Source organism: Trachypithecus francoisi, unplaced genomic scaffold (assembly GCF_009764315.1).
Source record: "Trachypithecus francoisi isolate TF-2019V2 unplaced genomic scaffold, Tfra_2.0 Lachesis_group13, whole genome shotgun sequence".
In the NCBI taxonomy this organism is placed as follows: Eukaryota; Metazoa; Chordata; class Mammalia; order Primates; family Cercopithecidae; genus Trachypithecus; species Trachypithecus francoisi.
The window spans coordinates 19,499,298-19,519,823 of NW_022681458.1; the positions used below are offsets into that span (position 1 = coordinate 19,499,298).

At 40.3% G+C, this 20,526-nt stretch overlaps 1 protein-coding gene across 2 annotated transcripts in view; it reads left to right on the forward strand.

Annotated features, from left to right (window-relative positions):
* The window catches only part of EPHA4 (EPH receptor A4), a 156,215-nt gene that overhangs the window by 70,502 nt on the left and 65,187 nt on the right, over positions 1–20,526 (forward strand). For both annotated transcript variants that reach the window (XM_033230074.1, XM_033230073.1), the window contains exon 4: positions 2,461–2,616. In XM_033230074.1, coding sequence (XP_033085965.1) covers positions 2,461–2,616 — 156 coding nt within the window. The remainder of the gene's footprint in view (positions 1–2,460; positions 2,617–20,526) is intronic.

The following is a 20,526-nucleotide window of genomic DNA, read 5'->3' on the forward strand; positions in this document are numbered from 1 at the left end:
TATAAAACTGTATTTCCCAAATGAATTCACATATATTTATTCCTGGTGACATATTAATACCAGCTTCGAGGAAAAATAGGAAAAAATAGAAACTTGCATATGCACTTTTTTCTTATTCACATAATATATACAACAAGTTTTTGCACTGTAAGAAATTTAATGAAATTGAAGGAAACATTTTCCATTGTGATTTTTGCAAAAGATGAGTTTAATTTTTTTAACTGGAAGTAGTCTTATCAGAATAGCTTTTCAAATATGCTATTTGGACTTTGTGATGATCAGTCACTGGACAGATTTTTATCCTTGTCGATCTTCCACTCCTGCTATGAGTTTTTCTGTTTTGATGCTTGTTGAAATTGAGGGGTGCATGAGAATCAGTCAGTAATATGCAGTTTTCTGCCAACATTCAGATGTGAAAAAAAAAGAAAATGAAAGCATTTTATGCCTTCTTTGCAGTCCTGAGTTGCCACGAGTTGCTTTTGTCAACTGCGACTGACTGAGTGACAGGTGGGACCCAGCGGGTTTGTGTTCCTGTTCAGAGGCTCATTGTGTTTGATGTGGGAAAGCCGGGCTTGACCCCCAGTCCTTCTTCCTGCCAAAGTCAGGGTTTCTGATTTTAATCAAAACCCTAGGGCCATCTTAAGCATGACCAAAAAAGCACCTTGCAAGTTGAACCTTATCTAATTATGCAATGTGTATAAACTTGAGACACATAAATCTCAGTCATTGGAGCAACTTGTTTTTCTAAGATGCTCCGGTCCGGTGAAAGATGAAAGCAAATAAGGGAGAGATTGATCTCCCAGGGCTTTTATTGTCGGTGCTCCACACGTCATAAAGTTTTGGCTTGTTAAAGGAAATTCCATAAACAACTTTAGTTAGTAAGAGTGAAGTAACTGTGTGCCTTCCTGAGCCCCTGCTAAATTCCCTTTCCGCTTGCCATTACAAGAGTATGATTAAGAAAATGCCAACAGGATATGCGAGTGGGTGGAACAGACTTCAGCTGGAAGCCATACAGATGCTTGATGGATGAGTAGCGACAGTGAGATGATGGCCCTATTTCCAGAGAGAATCAAGCAGTTGCATGGATCTCTTTCTAGTACTCATTTCAATAAGTTCTGCTGCATTGCTAGCCTTGGTTGTTCTGTTTTGGCTGCCAGGCCAACGTCTGATAGGTCCTTCTCCCCACTGCTGTTTCTGACAGTATAGACACGTCCTAAGGACATGATGAATGAAAAGCAATGAGAGTGAATTATGCTGGAAAGATTGTGGGTTACTGGCACATTTTCTTTGAATCTCTGGTGTTATGAAATAACTTTATTCTTAATGGCCTTGTCTCTGTGGGTTTAGTGCTGATGGTGTTGGTCAGTTTTTATGTGGGATTGAGACAGATTTGAGAGGTGATCATGAAAGCCTTAGCGGAAGAAAAAAGAATGGGGAGCAAGTAGTCATTATTTTTTATTATGAGTTTCCCCAGAATTAGTGAGTTTTTCCACACTAGTAAAAGTAGTCCTTAGTGTCAGTATGATGACAGTGTCAGTGTGATGTTTATGAAGATGAAGTCATGGAAAGCATGTAAGGTGTATGAAAAACTGTATGGCCTGTGTTCTTTACACCAGGCTCTTGGGAGGTGTGTGCATTGAGGGGGAAGGGTGCTGGAAAAATGGAAAGAGGGAAAAGCAGGAGGGTTTTATGAACTCGAAAATAGACACAAAATATTCACTGATCAAAAAACAAATCTTAGCATACTATATTCCAAAATCTACAGTTGATAGTCGTTATTATTTCACCCTGAAACTGTGACCCGTGCCTTACAAACTCGTCTTTTTTACTTGGCTGCCTTTGTTGATCTTTCGATTTGGTTCTTTCTGTAGCTGTAATTAGGAAATAATCAGAAACTGGTTTTTTTTGTTGTTAGCTCTTGGATACACTTCCCACTGGTTGGCTAAAGGCTACACTCTGAAATTCCATAGCATGTGACTAAGCATACAGGCTTTGAGGGCAGAACACTTGGGGTCAAAGCTGGGTGCTGACACTTACCAGATGTATGGTCTTGTGCCCCAATTAACTGCTCAAAGCTGAAATTCCTCACTTCTAAGGTAGAGGTAATGCCTGTAGAAAAGGGGTGCTGTAAGAATTAAGCAGCATAATGTGTATAAAGGGTATCTGGCACATAGAAAGGTGTTCAGAAAACTTTGCTGTGCTTTTACTTGATTCTGCCAGGTTTAAGAAAATTTCTTCCTTTGGACTTCTTGTCACCTGACCAGGAATGTTAATGGCCCTTAAAGAACGACTATACTCAATGAATGTTTTTGGTTGCATTACCTGCATTTCAAGCCACATGATCACTAATGATCAGCAAGAATGTCACCCTTCTTCTGAATCAAGGAGGTGGCTTTGCATTTTTGCATTGCTGTATTTGCAGTGGTTTATATTTGTTTGTTTGTTTCTTCTTCCCTGCAGCTTGCAAAATTGGATATTACAAGGCTCTCTCCACGGATGCCACCTGTGCCAAGTGCCCACCCCACAGCTACTCTGTCTGGGAAGGAGCCACCTCGTGCACTTGTGACCGAGGCTTTTTCAGAGCTGACAACGATGCTGCCTCTATGCCCTGCACCCGTAAGTTGTATGCTTGTCTCTCATTCCTGTGATGCCAACAGCTTTCATTAACACCTAGCAAGGCACTGCCAGATCTTCTCCCAGGATAATCATACGGGGGCCACTTGTGATCAAACATGCATCCTTTCTCAATCATAGCCCGGGAAATGCTTGTAAAAAGAAAGGATCTTTCCCACTGTTTCTGGTTGCCTTCAGTGTGCATAGCTGCCTACAGACTACTTGGTGGAGAAGAGATTGACTGTTTAGAGGTTGTCGGACAGTGTGATTAGAGCTGAGATTGGAATTTATAAGTGGCTTTGCCATTGCACTGAGGACTCGGGGAAGGTTGACAACTGGCAGAAGAAACAGGTAGACAGCAGGGTTTGGGAATGTGGTTTCAGTCTGTAAAGGACAGCTCAGTGTGCACTGAGATCATTGCTTATGTTGTCATTACACCTCTTCCTTCTCTACTCATAGTTTTGTATTCATAGCACTTAGGCCCAAATCCTAATAAATGCTTGTTTAATGATAGCATTTAATAAATGCTGGGTTAATGAATGGATGAGACTGGGAAGCTTGGTATGAAGAGCAGGAGTGAAGACATCTTTTCTCACACTTTATATGGACAATGTTCCTGGGTATTACCATACCTTTCATGTACCGTTGGGGCTTCCCAGACCCTACAATGACTGTGACCTTGATCGGAACAGGGAGCACTGGGCCCATGAATTTCCATTAGGTGAATCTGTGCTTGGCGGGGATAGCCTCTGGCTCAGCTCAGAGACCTTCCACAGACTTTGAGTTTGTTTCCCAGCCTGTTGTGTAGCTGGGTGACTGTTGAGTCTCTTCAGTCTGTTTTCTCACCTGGAGAATGGAGTTAATAACAGTACCTCCTAATGGTTGTTGGTGTTAAACAGCCTTATGTTGTTTATGTGCTATGTAAATCGCATAGGATGATGCCACTTTCATACATTTTAGCTTTGGCCAGGAGCAGTGGCTCACGCATGTAATCCCAGCACTTTGGGAGGCCGAGGTGGACGGATCACCTGAGGTCAGGAGTTCAAGACTAGCCTGGCCAACATGGTGCAACCGCGTCTCTACTAAACATACAAAAATTAATTGGCATGGTGGCTGGCACCTATAATCCCAGCTGCTTGGGAGACTGAGGCTGGAGAATCACTTGAACCCAGGAGGCAGAGGCAGAGGTTGCAGTGAGGTGAGATCACACCATTACACTCCAGCCTGGGTGACAAGAGCAAAACTGTGTCTCAAAAAAAAAATATATATATATATATATACACACACACACACACACACATATTAGCTTCAGTTACCATTATCAGTATTATTATTTTGTTTCCTAACTACTACAAACTGTATTTTGGCCAATCTGAGCTAACAACCCTGCAAATAAATGTCTTTTGGGTATTTGAGCACTTTGGGCCACTGGGAAATCAAGTCCTATCTTTAAAATGACTGGAGTGAGACTCCAGGTCTCTGACTTTATATTCAAATTGCTATAACCTCCAGAGTTTCTTTCATAATGAGAGATAATAATGATGATGACAATTTTATAATTATGCCCAGGTAATGTAATAGGTACTTGAAAAAATCTTAATACTTGGTTCATAATATGAGAAATCTGTAAGGTAGATGTAATCTTCATCTTATAGAAAAGGTAACTGCAAGCTCAGAGATGTTAAGGAACATGCCCAGGATCACAACCTACCTTGGATAGAGTTGTACAACCTAAAGACTCACACAGTTTCTATTTTCTGGGAGATTCTCTTGCTGGCTGTCCCAAGTCAAGCAGAAATATTCAGAGTTAAGGAGAATCCTAGGGTCAGCCTCAGATGTAACTGTTAAAAAGTTTAGATGCAGTAGCTCACGCCTATAATTCCAGCACTTTGGGAGGCCAAGGCAGGTGGGTTATTTGAGGTCAGGAGTTCAAGACCAGCCTGGGCAACATAGCGAAACCCCATCTCTACTAAAAATACAAAAATTAGCCAGGCGTGGTGGTGTGAACCTGTAATCCCAGCAGCTCAGGAGGCTGAAGCACAAGAATCACTTGAACCGGAAGGCAGAGGTTGCAGTGAACTGACATTGCAACACTGCGCTCCACCTTGGGTAATAGAGGAGACTCTATTGTCTAGGGGAAAAAAAAGAAAAGAAAAAAAGACAAAAGAAAAAAATAGCTAGGACTGATGCCTTTCACCTGTGGTTCCAGCTATTTGGGAGGCTGAGGCAGGAGGATCGCTTGAGCCCTGGAGGTCAAGGCTGCAGTGAGCTGCATTCACATCACTGCACTCCAGCCTGGGTGACAAAAAAAATACCCTGTTAAAAAAACAAAAAACAAAAAAAACCCAGAAAAACTGTAAATGGGCAAGGATTCTTTCTGCTTTCTCCCTTTCCTGTTCCTCCATAGACTAAGTACTTTCTCTGGGTGGCCACTTTTGTTTGAACTCTGAAGTCCCAACCTTTTTCTTTTCCAATGTAAATATTTTCATGCTATGTTCCGTTTGTGTGATTAGTTTAATAATAAACTCCCCACCTTTATCCACACCTGCTACCAACAATTTTCTTGTGGGAATCTGGGGCACAGTAGTCAACTCAAGGGGAAGTGTTTGGGACTGACATTTTGATGATTACCCTCAGTTTGCATCATGTACTTCCCCACTTACTTTCCATGCAGTTAAAGCCTTCTCTAGGCTGAGATTTGATTGTATTTTGAGTGTCATGAAATTTATCTCTGATGGCAGGAGGGCCTGGCTCTTTCTCCCAGGTATTTTTCAGTCTCGTGATGCCAACCTGTTTAGCATTTAAGGGGAACGTGTGCCCATCACTTTATTACCAAGTATTGCTACTTGGGAATTTAGGAAACCTCCAAAGACGACCACGTCTGTGCTGCTAGAACATTTGATGTATGTGTAATAAGGGTGTGGTAGTTGAGCCCTTGGAATTGTGTTTTTCTGTAGGAAAAGCTGTTAGCTTTATCTTAAGGATGCAAAGGGGAAAAGGAGAAAATTTGATTTTAGCATATGGATGGACTAAAAAATATAAAAATTAAAGTAACATTTGCATGTTTCAGAAGTCATTTTCCACAAGGTGAAGGTAAGGAAGGCCAGTGGCTTTTTGTGTCATTGTTAAAAGGTCCATGAAAATACCTGCTCTTGGAACTCCTTCTCCTACACTTCACTACTTCAAGGTCTTGTGCATTACTTTACTTACTTATTTATTCATTTTTTTTGAGATGGAGATGTCCTCTGTCACCCAGGCTGGAGTGCAGTGGTGTGATCCTGGCTCACTGCAACCTCCACCTCCCAGGTTCAAGTGATTCTCCTGCCTCAGCCTCCTGAGCAGCTGGGACTACAGGCACCCAACACAACACCCATTTGTTTTGTTTGTTTGTTTTTTAGTAGAGATGGAGTTTCACTCTATCGACCAGACTGGTCTTGAACTCCTCACCTCATGTGATCCATGGACCTCAGCCTCTCGAAGTGCTGTGATTACAGGCGTGAGCCACTGCACCGGCCTTGTGCACTACGTTAATGGTGATCACATCCCACTTACTTTATATGCAACACTTCAGTTAAGAGGAAACAAAGTGCGGATGGTGACGCCATCAACTTGCTGATCAGATCGCCTTGGCTCTAACCACTGATCAACACTGTGATATTAAGAGAGAGGGCTTACCCTCCCCAGGCCCCAATTTCCTCATCTGTAAGTTGAAATTCTCACCATCTACCTCTGGGACTGTTTTAAGAATGAAATAGGAAAATATTTGCAAAGGTCTGGCACCTGATAGGGATCTAATAAATGTTTGTTCTCTTTCTCTTTTATTTCCAGCTGGTCATTTCCTTCCCCAAACTACCTCCACAGCAGGTTGACAGCATATCTCACTGCCTCTCTATCAGTGATTTTCACCCTTGAGTGTATAATTAAATTACTGATGGCTGCCCTGTACCCCAGGATTTCTAGGGGGTTGGGTAGGACTCAGGCATCAGTATTTTCAAAAATCGGCCTGTTAATTTATCGTACAGTTAAGGTTCAGACCTCTCCAATGGAACTACATTGTTTTTTTTTTTTTTTTTTTAATTTTGAGACCGAGTTTTGCTCTTGTCACCCTGGCTGGAGTGCAATGGCACAATCTTGGCTCACTGCAACCTCTGCCTCCCGGGTTCAAGTGATTCTCCTGCCTCAGCCTCCCAAGTAGCTGGGACTACAGGCACACGCCACCACATCCAGCTAATTTGTTGTATTTTTAGTAGAGACGGGGTTTCACCATGTTGACCAGGCTGGTCTTGAACTCCAGACCTCAGGTGATCTGCCCACCTCGGCCTCCCAAAGTGCTGGATTACAGGCATGAGCCACCACACCCAGCCAACAGAACTAAACTTGTAAATATTTTTTTAAACGTAAACATTAACTGCATGAGCTTCTGACGACTTCCTCTGAGATAGGGATAATCAGGGAAGTGACTATATTTTGCTGATAATAGATATAGTCGTAAGTCAGGCAGCAGAACTGGATTCTGATTTTTAGCCTATGGCTCTTCCTCTCGACATCTCCCTTCCCAGTGAATATAGTGGACCTGTATTTTCTAGTACAGTAGACACTTGACACATGTGGCTATTTAACCTTAAAGTCATTAAATTAAAATTCAGGTTCTTATTTAAACTTGGCACATTTTGAGAACTCAGTAGCCATTTGTGGCTATTGGAGACTGTGCTGGACAGAAGACCCAGAGAATGTTCCTTTCACCACGGAAAGTTCTACTGGACAATACCGTAGGACACATTCCCATAGAGAAGACAGTGGGATTTTCTCAAAGACCCTCTTGTTCACATGACCCACAGAGTAACTCTCCCCACTTGCACCCTGCCCCCAGCTTTATCGGATTCTCTTGACAAGATGTGGGGATGGGAAGAAGCATAACATCGGGGAGCCTTTCAAACTGATTCCAGCCTCTAATCAGTTCTTACCAGTTGGTTAAGCCAGGTGACAAACCCAATTCCCTTGTGCTGACAGCCATGATAATCAGGCACCTTCTTTGTTCATTATGCTGTCTTTAACCCCAGCATTCTTATGCAGCCCTGCATTTAGTGATCGCTCACTGTGACGGCACACTAATGAAGAAATAAAACACACTATCTGAGACTCATTCTTCTAGCCAAAGAGAGACTGTGCTCCACTGGCTTGTAAAATCAGGTTTTTGTTCACTTGGAGAACGATTAGACCAGGTGAATACAAGTAGCATTGGCTAATTTCGAAGGAAACTGCCTAGGAAGTTTGCACCATTGACACTGCTGGAGAGCTTAAGAGAATTTAATCGTAAACAAACTTTACCTTTGGGAATACTTTTGATGGAGTCTCTGGTTAGGTTAACATAAATGGCTGCCTGTGAGATGTACTGAGATGTTTCTATGGAAGCACCATCTGAACATTTTCTAGAAAATAGCCCATAACTATTTAGAACAGGGAGTTTAGAACAGAGCTTTTTAAACATCCACATGCACAAAAATCACATGGAAATCACCTGGGGATTAGGAGTAGCGAGGTTAAGCCTGAGATTCTGTTTCTGACAAGTTCCCAGGTGAGGCTGAAGCTACTGATCTGTAAAACCGTCTTTAGGCAGCAAGGATTTACATTTCCTGCCCCACGGCTGTTAGGAGACAGGAGATTCTGTTTTGATGCCTGTAACTTTCAGACCTATTCTTCAGCTCAGTGGTGATTCTAGAAACTTATTTCATGGATTCTGATCATTCTCCATTAATGGAAATGGAATACTTCATTTGTCTCCTGTATGAAGAAAATCCATCCTGAGCAGAATCACATAACCAAATGCACTCACTGTGGAATTATTTTTCTTTGTAATTTTGCTGTTTGTTTCTTCCAGAATCCTCACTAAGTTACTGCCAGAGAGGAGAAATGTAAATGTTCATCTTAGACACCTGTATCAGTCAAGAGACGCAACAGAGGCTTTTTTTTTGGCAACATTGCCAGAACAGGCACCATTATTTCTGCACATTCATGGCTGCCATTAAAGCTGATGGCAGGATTTTTATTTTATGAATCGTTTCTTAACAGGGATTTTGATGTGATTTTTATTAATGAAATTAATGTCCTTTAACTCTTCAAATAAGTAGCTCTTTCCCTTCTCCAGATCTCTTTCTCCTTGTTTCCCTTCCCCTTTCTTCTGGAGTGCAGTCTGGTTATCAGCAGGGCTGGGCGTGGTCAACCACACACCCCTGCAGGAAGACTTCTTAGTCGTGTACTAGCTTGTTCAATGATTGTAGTGAGAAAGATCTTCTTTTCCCCCGCTGGGAAGCTAAATCAATATTATATTTAAAGTAACTTTCTTTTTTTGTTTTCTTTTTTTTTTTAGACAGAGTCTCGTTCTGTCGCCCAGGCTGGAGTGCAGTGGCGCTATCTCAGCTCACTGCAACCGCCACCTCCCAAGTTAAACAATTTTCCTGCCTCAGCATCCCGAGTAGCTGGGATTTACAGACATGCACCACCACGCCCAGCTAATATTTTTGTATTTTTAGTAGAGCCTGGGTTTCGCTGTGTTGTCCAGGCTGGTCTCGAACTCCTGACCTCAAGTGATCTGCCCACCTGGGCCTCCTAAAGTGCTGGGATTTACAGGCGTGAGTCACTGCACCCAGCCTTAAGGTAACTTTCTTTTCCAACCCCTTATTGTGTTTCAAAATGTGCTAGAAAAGTACCTTATGAAGAGAATAAATTGGCTTTGCATATCTAGAAAAACGTAGCTCATCTGTCATTTTGCCCCGTTGACTTCTGAGCACTATTACCAGAGTAGTTTTTCGTATTTTTCTATTGGAAAGCTGTCTTCGTGCTTTCAGGTGCTCCTTATTTAACTTGTTTGATGAAACTTATTGGAGCCTGGTGATTGGGAACACTTCGTAAATGAGAGATTATTATTTTAGATTGCCAACTTGAAGGACCTTCACGAATCTGTCTCCAAGTAAACGGCCTTGAATAATTCAGTCAGCTGTGCCAAACAAACAAAGAGTGATTGATACTTAGACGTGGCCGAAAATATTCCAAACTTGCAGCTTTTAAGACAATTTATAGTAGGAGAGCTCAGAGCTAATGAGGGCAGATTTACTAAGATCTATGACCAGAGGTCCTGATTTGAAAAAGCTTTCTCCAGGTTTACGTTATCAAGAAATTGAAACAGCCAAGTTCCAAACAACAAACATCACTTACTTTGTCTCTACATTTGCCTTTTCTAATTGAATTTAGTGCGCTGCTGTATTTCCTCCAGAAAGTGTATTGTTTTAAAATTACCATTTCAGTTCTATTACTCAAAGCCCTCGCTGCTAATGCTTTCTGACAGTTATCAACATAATGAACCATAATGAAATGATGAGCAATCTTCGGTGGAAACCCAATGTCGATTCCACTGGTGCTATGTGACTGTGTTAAAATTTGAATGCAAATTAAAATAACATCGTCCTTACTTGTTTCCAAGGTCAGGAGAAGGGAGGGACTCTTTTCCTTTTTTATTTTTTTTATTTTTTATTTTTTTAAGTGCTTTAATTTTGGGAGTCTCACATCCATTTTCAAACAAGCTCTTGAAGGTGCTCCTGATATTCTGTTCAATTCACTACCCCAAAGATTTACATGCTTAGCAGTCTGGCTAAGGGATTTGGGGAGGGACGTCTAGAGCGAAGCTTTGATGTATAAACCATAGGATAAAAGGTAGCCTTCAGTTTCAAGTAAACTACATTTTTTTTTTATCCACCCGAAAGCATATTTCTTTTTGCTTTAGAGAGCTGCAAGTAACTAATCATATAATGACGGGGGAGGGATACATTCTATGAAATAGGTCAGTGAGGGTGCAGTTAGCTCTAGTGAAAGACTCGTTAGAAAAGTGAGAACAAAGGCCGAAGATTCCCAAAGTGTCATTAATGAAAGTGTTTCAGAAGATTCACTGGTTGATCTCTAGCCATTTTATCATTCATGCAATCAATCATTTTCATGAACATATTTTTATGAAAAATCTCCAAATCCAAGTTTTCCAGGGGAATTTCTCATTCCATGTCATTTATCAAATTTGCAATGTAATAGTATAGTTTCATACTGCATTCCATTTGTCATAGGACAAAAACTCAAATTGAGACAGCAACTCCCCCACACTGCCAGATTGCATAGTTGGTTTTTAGTTCAGAACATATGGTCCTGCTGCCTGTTAGTTGGTAAGCCAGCTATTGTGTCTGTCCCATGGACTGTACAAACTGATCAAAGCAACCAAAGACATTAGGACGATTCAGATGCAGCCGTCAACGTATGCTGCTGCTCCAGTTAGATCTTAGTAGTTCAACATCTGACATTAGCTAGTGAGTATACCACATTCTTGTTTCTTCCTTTCGGATTGCCTTTCAGCATTTTAGCTACTAATAGGAAAAAGTACCTCTAGACAACAAAGTGGATGTTTTTTGTTTGAAGAAAATTAAAGATAGAAGGAGAAAGATCACCAGGTGAGCTTCAACGAAGGCACTAGATAGACCCCAGAATGATCATTTGCCGTTTGGCTGTTTCCAAAATTTCAAGAGCTTCATGATATTTCATAAAGATCAGGTATCATCTCATTGAATTCTTTTAAAAAGAACAATGCTGTTTTAGCCTCCTCTTTTTTTTTTTTTCCCCCACATACTCCTCATTTTATAGTCATAAACAGCCCATTGTGGATTCCACTGGAAAATGCAAAGATTCTAGGGACGGTAATATATGCCCAAGTAGAAGGCTTGAATAATCTGCCAATGCCATTTAGCTAGGTTATTACAATTTTTCTACCACCGTGAATAATTAAGAGTGGCTTGTTATTGACCGAGTCCTGTCATTTCTGCATGCCATTTTTGACACTATGCATGGAAGTCATACAGCAGTTATTCACCGCATGCTTCTATGAAACAGGGTTAATTACACATTTTTCTGAGATCCCCTGGGGGGAGAACGGGGTAGCTTCTTTTTTCTTTTCTTAAGACGGAGTCTCACTCTGTCTCCCAGTGGTGCGATCTCAGCTCACTGCAACTTCCGCTTCCCAGTTCAAGCAATTGTCTCACCTCAGCCTCCCAGAGTGCTAGGATTAGAGAAATGAGCCACCGCACTGAGCCCAGGGTATCTTCTTTGCTATCAACATTTAGATTTATGAGAGATTCTGCTATAGAGATATAATTGCCCCTCACCCTATTCCTGTGATCTTCCACCTAGAAAAAGAACCTTTAATAGAAACTCCTGACTGCTCTCCTGCACAGAAAGTAGGAACAAGGCAGAAAAGATAATCCCCATGAAAATGATAAAATAGGATCATTTGAGAATTAATACTAGCTAGCCGTCATCATCATGAAGGGCAGGGAAGTGAGGGGAACTTGAACTCTGGGGTGAATTGAGAAAGCTGGAAACTTTCTACCCAATTCTCAAAAAGAATTTGTAATTATGGGTTATTATTTTCTTTCTATTATTTATATCTCTATGAAAGGGAAGCAGGGTTGTTTAGCCTTGGAGTCAGGGTTTCTGATCATAGCTTTGCACATATTGGCTGTCTTAATTTTGGTGATTTGCTTAACTTATCTTAGTTTTTGGTAATCAGATTGGTGTGAACAATAAATACTTTTTTGTCAGATTTGATTGCGCCTATTAAATAAGGTAAGATACAAAAAAGTGCTTTGCAAGAAAAGTAAAGTAATGCACAGGCTAGATAATTTTAAAAGTGAAATACTCAATTCTACTTTTCTTGGTCTTTGGCATTGTAGCTTTCTTATGTTCAACTGAGAATTTATAAGGCACTTCAGCCATAAACAAGTCATCCTAATAAAAAGAAACCAAACCGCTAATTAACCCAGTAAAGAAAAGACAAAGATTCCTGGAAAGGAGAATGGGAAAAGAGATATAACCAGAAAAATAGGTTATGGGAAAGTCTCACAACAAGAAATGAACCTCTATAGGAAGCCAAGAATTTGTCATGACAGCAACAGTGATTGATGCATCCGAAAGGTTCTGGTTTAATCATGGACAGCCCTGCTTGGCTGTCTTCATTGTTAAAACACATAAACCACCAAGATAAGAGGTTATGCACTGTTCATATATGTCAGGAGGGATGTCTTTAAAACAGCCATCTTTATGTAAACTAACCCACAGCAGATAGCACTGGGAGAAAGCAATTAGTGGTGGCAACATATACAAATGTCGGGGGAAGCATGGGCTTTATTTCAGAGTCAAAACGTAATGCACCACGACTGTTGACTCTGCCTTATAACCTGTCTTTCAGCCGGAGAGAGATTAACAACAAAGGCTTATCTGAAGGGTTGAAGGGTTTTACAGCTAAGATGCTGAAGTGCTATTGACAGACCAAAAGTTGTACATGATTAATGAAGCCTTAGGAAATGGAACTACAGACCCAAGGTGCTTCCTCTAAGATACGTGTTGGACTGGTTGCCTTGACATTTTAGTGAGGTGGCAGTGGGGCTTAAATACATTGCTCATGGGAGAGTTACCTTTCTGCCCATGCTAATTGGGGTGCTCCATTTCCCATCCAGAATGAATTTCATAGCCCAGGCATTGAATTTTAAAATGGCGATTAAAAATCAGTTAAGTATTAAATGTCTGTGATAGCTCTGGAAACCACTGTATCACATGAGACCAGGGACTTTGGTTTTTCTATTAGCTATCCTCTTACCTTGGTGGCAGACTTGATTTTATTTCTTTCTTTTCTTTTTTTTTTACATTTTGGCATGCGATTGTCATTTCTTTCTTTGTCATCATGATTATTATTTTGCTTAGCTTTTGTGACATACAGAAGTGCTATGGCAGTGGGTTTTTTGTTTGTTTGTTTGTTTGTTTGTTTGTTTTTTGAGATAGAATCTCAGTTCATCACTCAGGCTAGAGTACAGTGGCACAATCCCAACTCATTGCAACCTACACCTGCCAGGTTCAAGCAATCCTCCCACCTCAGCTTCCCAAGTAGCTGGGACTACAGGCACGTGCCACTACACCTGGCTAATTTTTATATTTTTTTGTAGAGACAGGATTTCGCCATGTTTCCCAGGCTGATCTTGAACTCTTGGGCTTGCCAAGCCATCCACCTTCCATGGCCTCCCAAAGTTCTGAGATTACAGTCATGAGCCACTGTGCTCAGCCATAGTGCTATGGTAGTGATGCTTCTGATTAGTGAGCTGGACTGGGCTAAAGCATCATCATTCATTCATTTGTTCATTTAGCAGATACTTATTGAGTATCTACTAGATGTCAGGAATTACTCTGAAGGCTGTAGATATTCTCATAAACCTGAAAAAGAAAAGATTCCTCTTCTCCTGGAGCTTATGTTCTAATGGGACTATAAACAACAAACAAGTGAATAAACAAGATAATTGAAGGTTCTCATAAGAAGGACATTTTTAAAAATGTGGTGCAATTGGGTACATTGGAACAGGGAAACGGAGGATTTCAGTTTGTATGGAGTAGTCAGGAATGAGAACTATTCCAGGGATAAGAAGTCAGTTAGTCAAAGGGCCGGGTGTGGGAATTCCAAGGAGAGCTACCAGCTCCAAGGTATTTTGAGTTGCATGTGCAAAATTTTGCTAACAATGTGAGTTTTAGAGTTGACTTGCTTTTTTCCACAGTTTTGCATTCTGTTGGCACTTTAATTCCAGTTCTTATGAGAAATAGAATTTTTAGGTTTCTATGGCACGTTGTACCGTATATCCACATATATTTAAGCCCTTTGACAGAACCCATTTCTGCCAAACCCATTTCGAAATACAATTATCATAGCAGGTTTTCATCTTTTACTAAAGTTACAGTTGCTTCCTGTAAGAATAAAGAAACACATTTTCTCTGACTTTGGGTGTGAGGTAGAGTACACGGGGTGCCTGGACTTTCCATAGAATGGTTCATACCAAACTTGTAGTCACACTGGAGACATTTATGACTTTAGGTTCAATGTTGGCTGGTGGCTTCTAAATGATGTTATTAAGGCTCACACGGATTTCATGTGGATATGTAAATACTGGCTTGTCCCAAAGCGGCTACTTTAAATCGTGACATAAGCCAACAACTGTGTTCTCTAAACTACCCAGGAATGAAATTTTAGTCTAATTCATGAGAGGAAAGTAGTAAGATACGTGGAATTACTGGAATTTTCTTTTATGCTTGGAATATTGCCCTTCTTAAATGTCACATTGACAGTATGTGGTTCATTTCCAGAAGCTTGTTTTTTTCCCAGAGAAGAACACATGGTTGGTAAAGGAAGATCAAGATTCCTTTTATAATATAACATGATATGATGTGATATTTTATAATATGATATGATAGTCCTATATATCTACTATAATGTGGCTATAGTTTCTTTGGGGCTTAATACTGTCAAACTCCTGTAAACTGAATATGAGGTGACATCCCACTAGAAAATAATAATTACCCATGGTAGCACCTTTCTCTGGTACCTGCTGTGTAATGCAGAAAGTATTTCACACCAGTAAAGTGAATGGATGTTCATTAACTCTATCTACAATGGCAAGACATTCAGTGCCCAATTCTTTCAAAGCAATGAGAAACTCAAGAAATAAGCCATATGTCTCATTTTATTCCTTCCTTAGTCAATAAAGGTAGGTCTAACTTGGGCTTTAGCAGCCAGAGTTGTTACCTGGGCTATATAAATAGGAGTTCCTGGACTGAGCTTTTTAGATAGGCTCAGGGTATGCTTTTAGTTCCTAGAATTATGTGCAGAATTCCGAGGGTGCCAGAGAGCATCTTCCTAGAAAGAAGATGCCTTGCTTTCATCATGTTTTCAATAGCATGAAATGCTCTGAAGGTCAATTTTAACTGCCACCTAGTTTTGCAAGTAGGTTTTCTTGGAGCACAGTCATGCTCATTTGTTAAGGTATTGTCTGTGGCTTCTTTGGAGATAGAATAACAGAGTTGAGTAGTTGCTACAGGGAGCAGATGGCCCATAAAGCCTAAAATATTTACTTTCTGGCCAGATCGTAAAATTTCTTTACAGAGAAATTATGCTGGCCCCTGTGCAAGAGATTTATAAACTAAAGATTACTTCATTTGACTTCTGTTTCTGGGATTACCATTAATATCTGTGCCACTAAATTATATTACAAATGTAAAGGGCATACTAAATATGAAAACTTCAAAATAGTTGAACATACTATTTTGATTTTTGGGTGGAGGCACAGAGAGAATCCCAGGCTTATATGTGAATTTCATATGTGAATTTCTTGAGAAATTTACAAATACAACCAAAAATGTAAAGGAAGGATGTTTATGTTCCCTTAAATACACTTCCGCATTTGATTAATTCATATTAGGTTGGCACAAAAGTAGTTGCCGTTAAAAGTAATGACAAAAACCACCATTACTTTTGCACCAATCTAATATTTTAGAATGTCTTAATTTGGGTGAAAAAATTAAAATTAAAGGCAAAAGCTGTAGTTCCATAAAGACTAATAAGGAAAATACCTGTCTACTTTTAGAAATGTTAAAATTAAGCTTCTTCAGAGATAAGGTTTTCCCCAGAGATAAAGTTTTCATGTCTGAGTAAATCACCACCTGAAATCGCGGTGGAGGAAGAAAAGTGTAATAACCAATCCCAATTTGATAAAACCTTATTTGGTAGAACCCACATTTCAAATTCCCAGCCATCACTGGTTACACAGCTGTAAAAACAGGACAAGGCAGGTGCTTGCTCTGACATCCACTGTACATATAATCCCTATTTAGTTTCCTTGAGTCTCTGCCTTTTCCCCTAGGTTCCCTATCCATTCCTGCAACTATCTAGGCAACTATCAGGAAGTTATCAAAACGAATAAGAATATTTTTTCTCTCTCCTCTAAAGCAGGTGATAAACACTAGATGCACAATAAATGTTTTTTGAATAAATGAATGATTCACAATCCCTCCCAGCAGAAGTAACCACTAATATTTTATATATAGCCCTTTCTACTTTTTCCAAGGTAATTCTAAACAATGAAAAAAAGAGGAAATTGAAATAAACTAGTTACACCAAGTTACTACTTCACAGGTATAAAGCTAATGAATCTGTATGTGAAAAGCTGACTAGTACAGCTTTGGCTCAGAGAAGGCTGCATAATTCACACACTTCATAACATTGCAGGTAGGTGGGTATAAGATTCATTAAAGGACTTCGTTAGTTTTTCATTCATTCATTCATTGACTGATCAAACATGTTCTGAGATTTCTGAATGAAGAACCGTGGTAGAAAACGGGAAGTGGTAAAGACATCAATTATTATTATTATCATCATTATTATTATTTTGAGACAGAGTCTTGCTCTGTCACCCGGGCTGGAGTGCAATGGTGCAGTCTTGGCTCACTGCAACCTCTGCCTCCCAGGTTCAAGCAATGCTCCTGCCTCAGCCTCCCAAGTAGCTGGGACTACAGACATGTACCACCACTCCGGGCTATTTTTTTTCTTTTTTAATGTATTTTTAGTAGAGACGGGGGTTTCACCATGTTCGCCAGGCTGGTGGTCTTAAACTCCTGACCTCAGGTAATCCACTTTGGCCTCCCAAAGTGTTGGGATTGTAGGTGTGAGCCACTGCGCCTGACCAAGACATCAATTCTTGAGGAGCACGTATACTGTTGATAGAAACAGACATGGAATGGTGTGTAAGTAGCAAGACACTATTATATGTTACAAACAAAGCGGGCAAGGAAATAAGGAACTGAAATGTCAAACAATGCCATAAGCATAAGGACTGGTGTTATGTCAGTCCTATACTGAGGCTAGTAGTGGTAGTTTTGAAAACAGTAAAATCCTGCCATTCACAGTGACCCTCAAGCTACCTGATGTGTGTGTGTACGCAATAGGGTTGATTCAGGTGTGGAGACTAGAAAATTAGAACAAGTAGAACAGTTAGCCCTTTTTGTTATAAACCTCATATTTGTAATTGGAGACTTACTCGCAGGTGGACATATTTCTGATGACAAAGGCAATCACTGTGTCAGAAATTTAATTGCTTCTAAATAGCCAGACACAATACTTACATAAATGAAAGAAAAAATCATCGGAGTTAGGTTTTTTACTTCTGGATGCCTTGTATTTATTAAAAGAGAGCTCAGGTTACTCAGAATACCAGTTTTCTCTTCTTTTTAGCTATCTCAGTAGGTAATTGTTTACGAAGATGTTGCCGTTCACTGTAACTCCAGGCTCTGATTGGCTTTTGGCTGTATTCAAGTCCATATTTGTTTCTCATTGTCTTGAGAATAGAATACTTTTATTCCTAAAGAGGAGATGGGCCCTCCCTTTAAATGAGAAACACACTTATATATGTATCATCTTTTAATTGGCAGGAGTTTAAAAAAACAGAAACCACAATCCCACAAGCACAGCATACCACCATTATGATTATAATTTGTAAAGCATGTGTCCTCTCCCAGGTTTTATTCCAGACCGACATCGTCGTCATATTGGATGGATTTTCTATACTTTGTTTTCCACTCTATCATATGACTTCGTTATACTCCAATTTTGAGGCAGCGATGATGTCCCCACAAAGCTGTCACTCTCTGTGATAGCAGAGCATAAAACATACGCAGTACAATTCACCAGCATTGAACTTGAGTTTGCCTGATTCTTAGTCTTCAGCATCCACTCCAGAGCCTTCTTTCAGAATCGCTGCCCACAGGAAGAAGGCTGCCCTAGGTTAGCATGTGTTTTTGTGCCAGCCCTCCATTTTGAAATCCTGCAACATCTTTATAATTTTTTTTCCACGTGGCAGTGCTGTATCTCTGAGTCCTGTAACCATTTAGTTTTCTGCTCCATTTCTTCTCTGTTTCGACACTGCCATGCCCCGTCGTACATACTAATTACTGACTTTTTGCTTCTGTGGTGCTTGATTCATTGTGTCACATTTTCCCATGTGAAAGTGGACCAGGAACCTTGGCAAGGAGGTTAATGGATTTCAGAGTCACTCTTATTTAACCCTGGAAGCCACAGCAAAAGAAGAACCAATGACTGACCCATTTTATAAACCAAGCCATGGTCAGCTTCAGCTGCAGACTGGTAATGGATTTCACTATGGTGGCAAGCATTACAGAATTAAAACAGGGCTGAAGATAGCGAACTGCCTTCTCCATGTTTGCCTTCTCAAACTGTGGCTGAAATTTTTCATTTTGTTATCATTATACCTTTAGTGAGGAACACATGGTGGAATAAAAATAACTCCAAATGGCAGATAGTACTTTTGGATTTCAGTCAAATTCTGTCACTAATTAGATTGCATGAACTTTTAGTATTATTAGATTTACTTTCCAGATCTCAGCTTCCTCGTCTTTAAAATAAGGGTATTTGTCCAAATGATTTTAACATCCTATGTGGCTCTTAGAGTCGGTGATTTTATGTACTTCCTTTATTCAAGAAGCATTCATTTGTCATTATATTCCAGTTACCATGCTAAAAACTGTAAATGCAGTTTTGAAATCTAAACAAGAAAGAAATTTGTATTTTCTCTCTGAGGACTTCTGTGAAGTAATCTTACCTTTAATACAAATTTGACAATACTTTTGTGAAATGTTTTAAAGGTTTGCATGTTTTTAAGTTGCAAGGATGGGGAGCTGATCTTAATGCTTAAAGAGGTTGTTGGTAATTAGTCCCGAGGGGAGTTTGGGAAGACCTGCTTACCTTGTTAAAATAAAGTCTTCAATAAGTGGTATAAAGAGAGAAGGAGAGTGAATTACCCTTATTAAATGTTACCACTAAAAATGTAATTGGCCATTAATCACTGCAAGCTAAGTAATAAATATTAAATATAATTCCTTATTTATGGATTACCTTTTCCAATTCTATCTCAACAGCCATTTTGGAACAGTAAGTTTCATTGTGGTAGACTAGGTAAAGCTCATCCAAGTTCATGCAAGCCTCCTGTTAACTTTCTTTTCCTGAGAAACTTGTACTAATTTCCTGCAAAGTAGTCATTCCAATTACATTAGAAGTAGTATAGATAACAGTGATCAAGAAACCTCAAAGTTTTCTTAAAACTCATTTTGCAGCCAGGCATGGTGACTCACACCTGTAATGCCAGCACCTTGGGAGGCCGAGGTGGGTGGATCACGTGAGGTCAGGAGTTCAAGACCAGCCTGGCCAACAAGGTGAAACCACATCTCTACTAAAAATACAAAAATTAGCTGGGCATGGTGGCGGGTGCCTGTAATCCCAGCTACTTGGGAGGCTGAGGCAGGAGAATCGCTTGAACCCGGGAGGCAGAGGTTGCAGTGAGCCGAGATTGCGCCATAGCACTCCAGCCTGGGTGACAAAAGCAAAACTCTGTCTCAAAAAAACAAAACAAACAAACAAAAAACTAATTTTGCTCATCTCTTGGAAGACTGAAATAAGAAAGAAATAGCTTTCCAACTGTCAAACTGAGTAGATATGTCTCATTTGAGTGTCGCAGCTACCTTTTAAGCCTTTGGAACTGGTTCAGACCCAGAAAATTCCCTCTGCCTTCTCCCAGCCTGATTCTTCCACTTGAAGGCAGTTTGTGTCACAATTTTTTTGCCGTATTAAGACCAATCATTGCCGGGCACAATGGCTCACACGTGTAATCCCTGCACTTTGGGAGGACAAGGTGGGCCAATCACTTGAGATCAGGAGTTCAAGACTGGCCTGGCCAACATGGCCAAACCCTGCCAAAGGTAGCGGGTGTGGTGGCACACACCTATATTTTCAGCTACTCGGGAGGCTGAGTCATGAGAATCGCTTGAACCTAGGAGGCGGAGGTTGCAGTGAGCTGAGATCACGCCACTGCACTCCAGTCTGGGTGACAGAGCGAGACTCTATCACCAAAAAAAAAAAGGAATCTATGAATCTACATCAAGAAACAAGAGTTTCATCATGATCTACAGTCTTATTTTTTATTATTAATATTATTTTTTAACCAT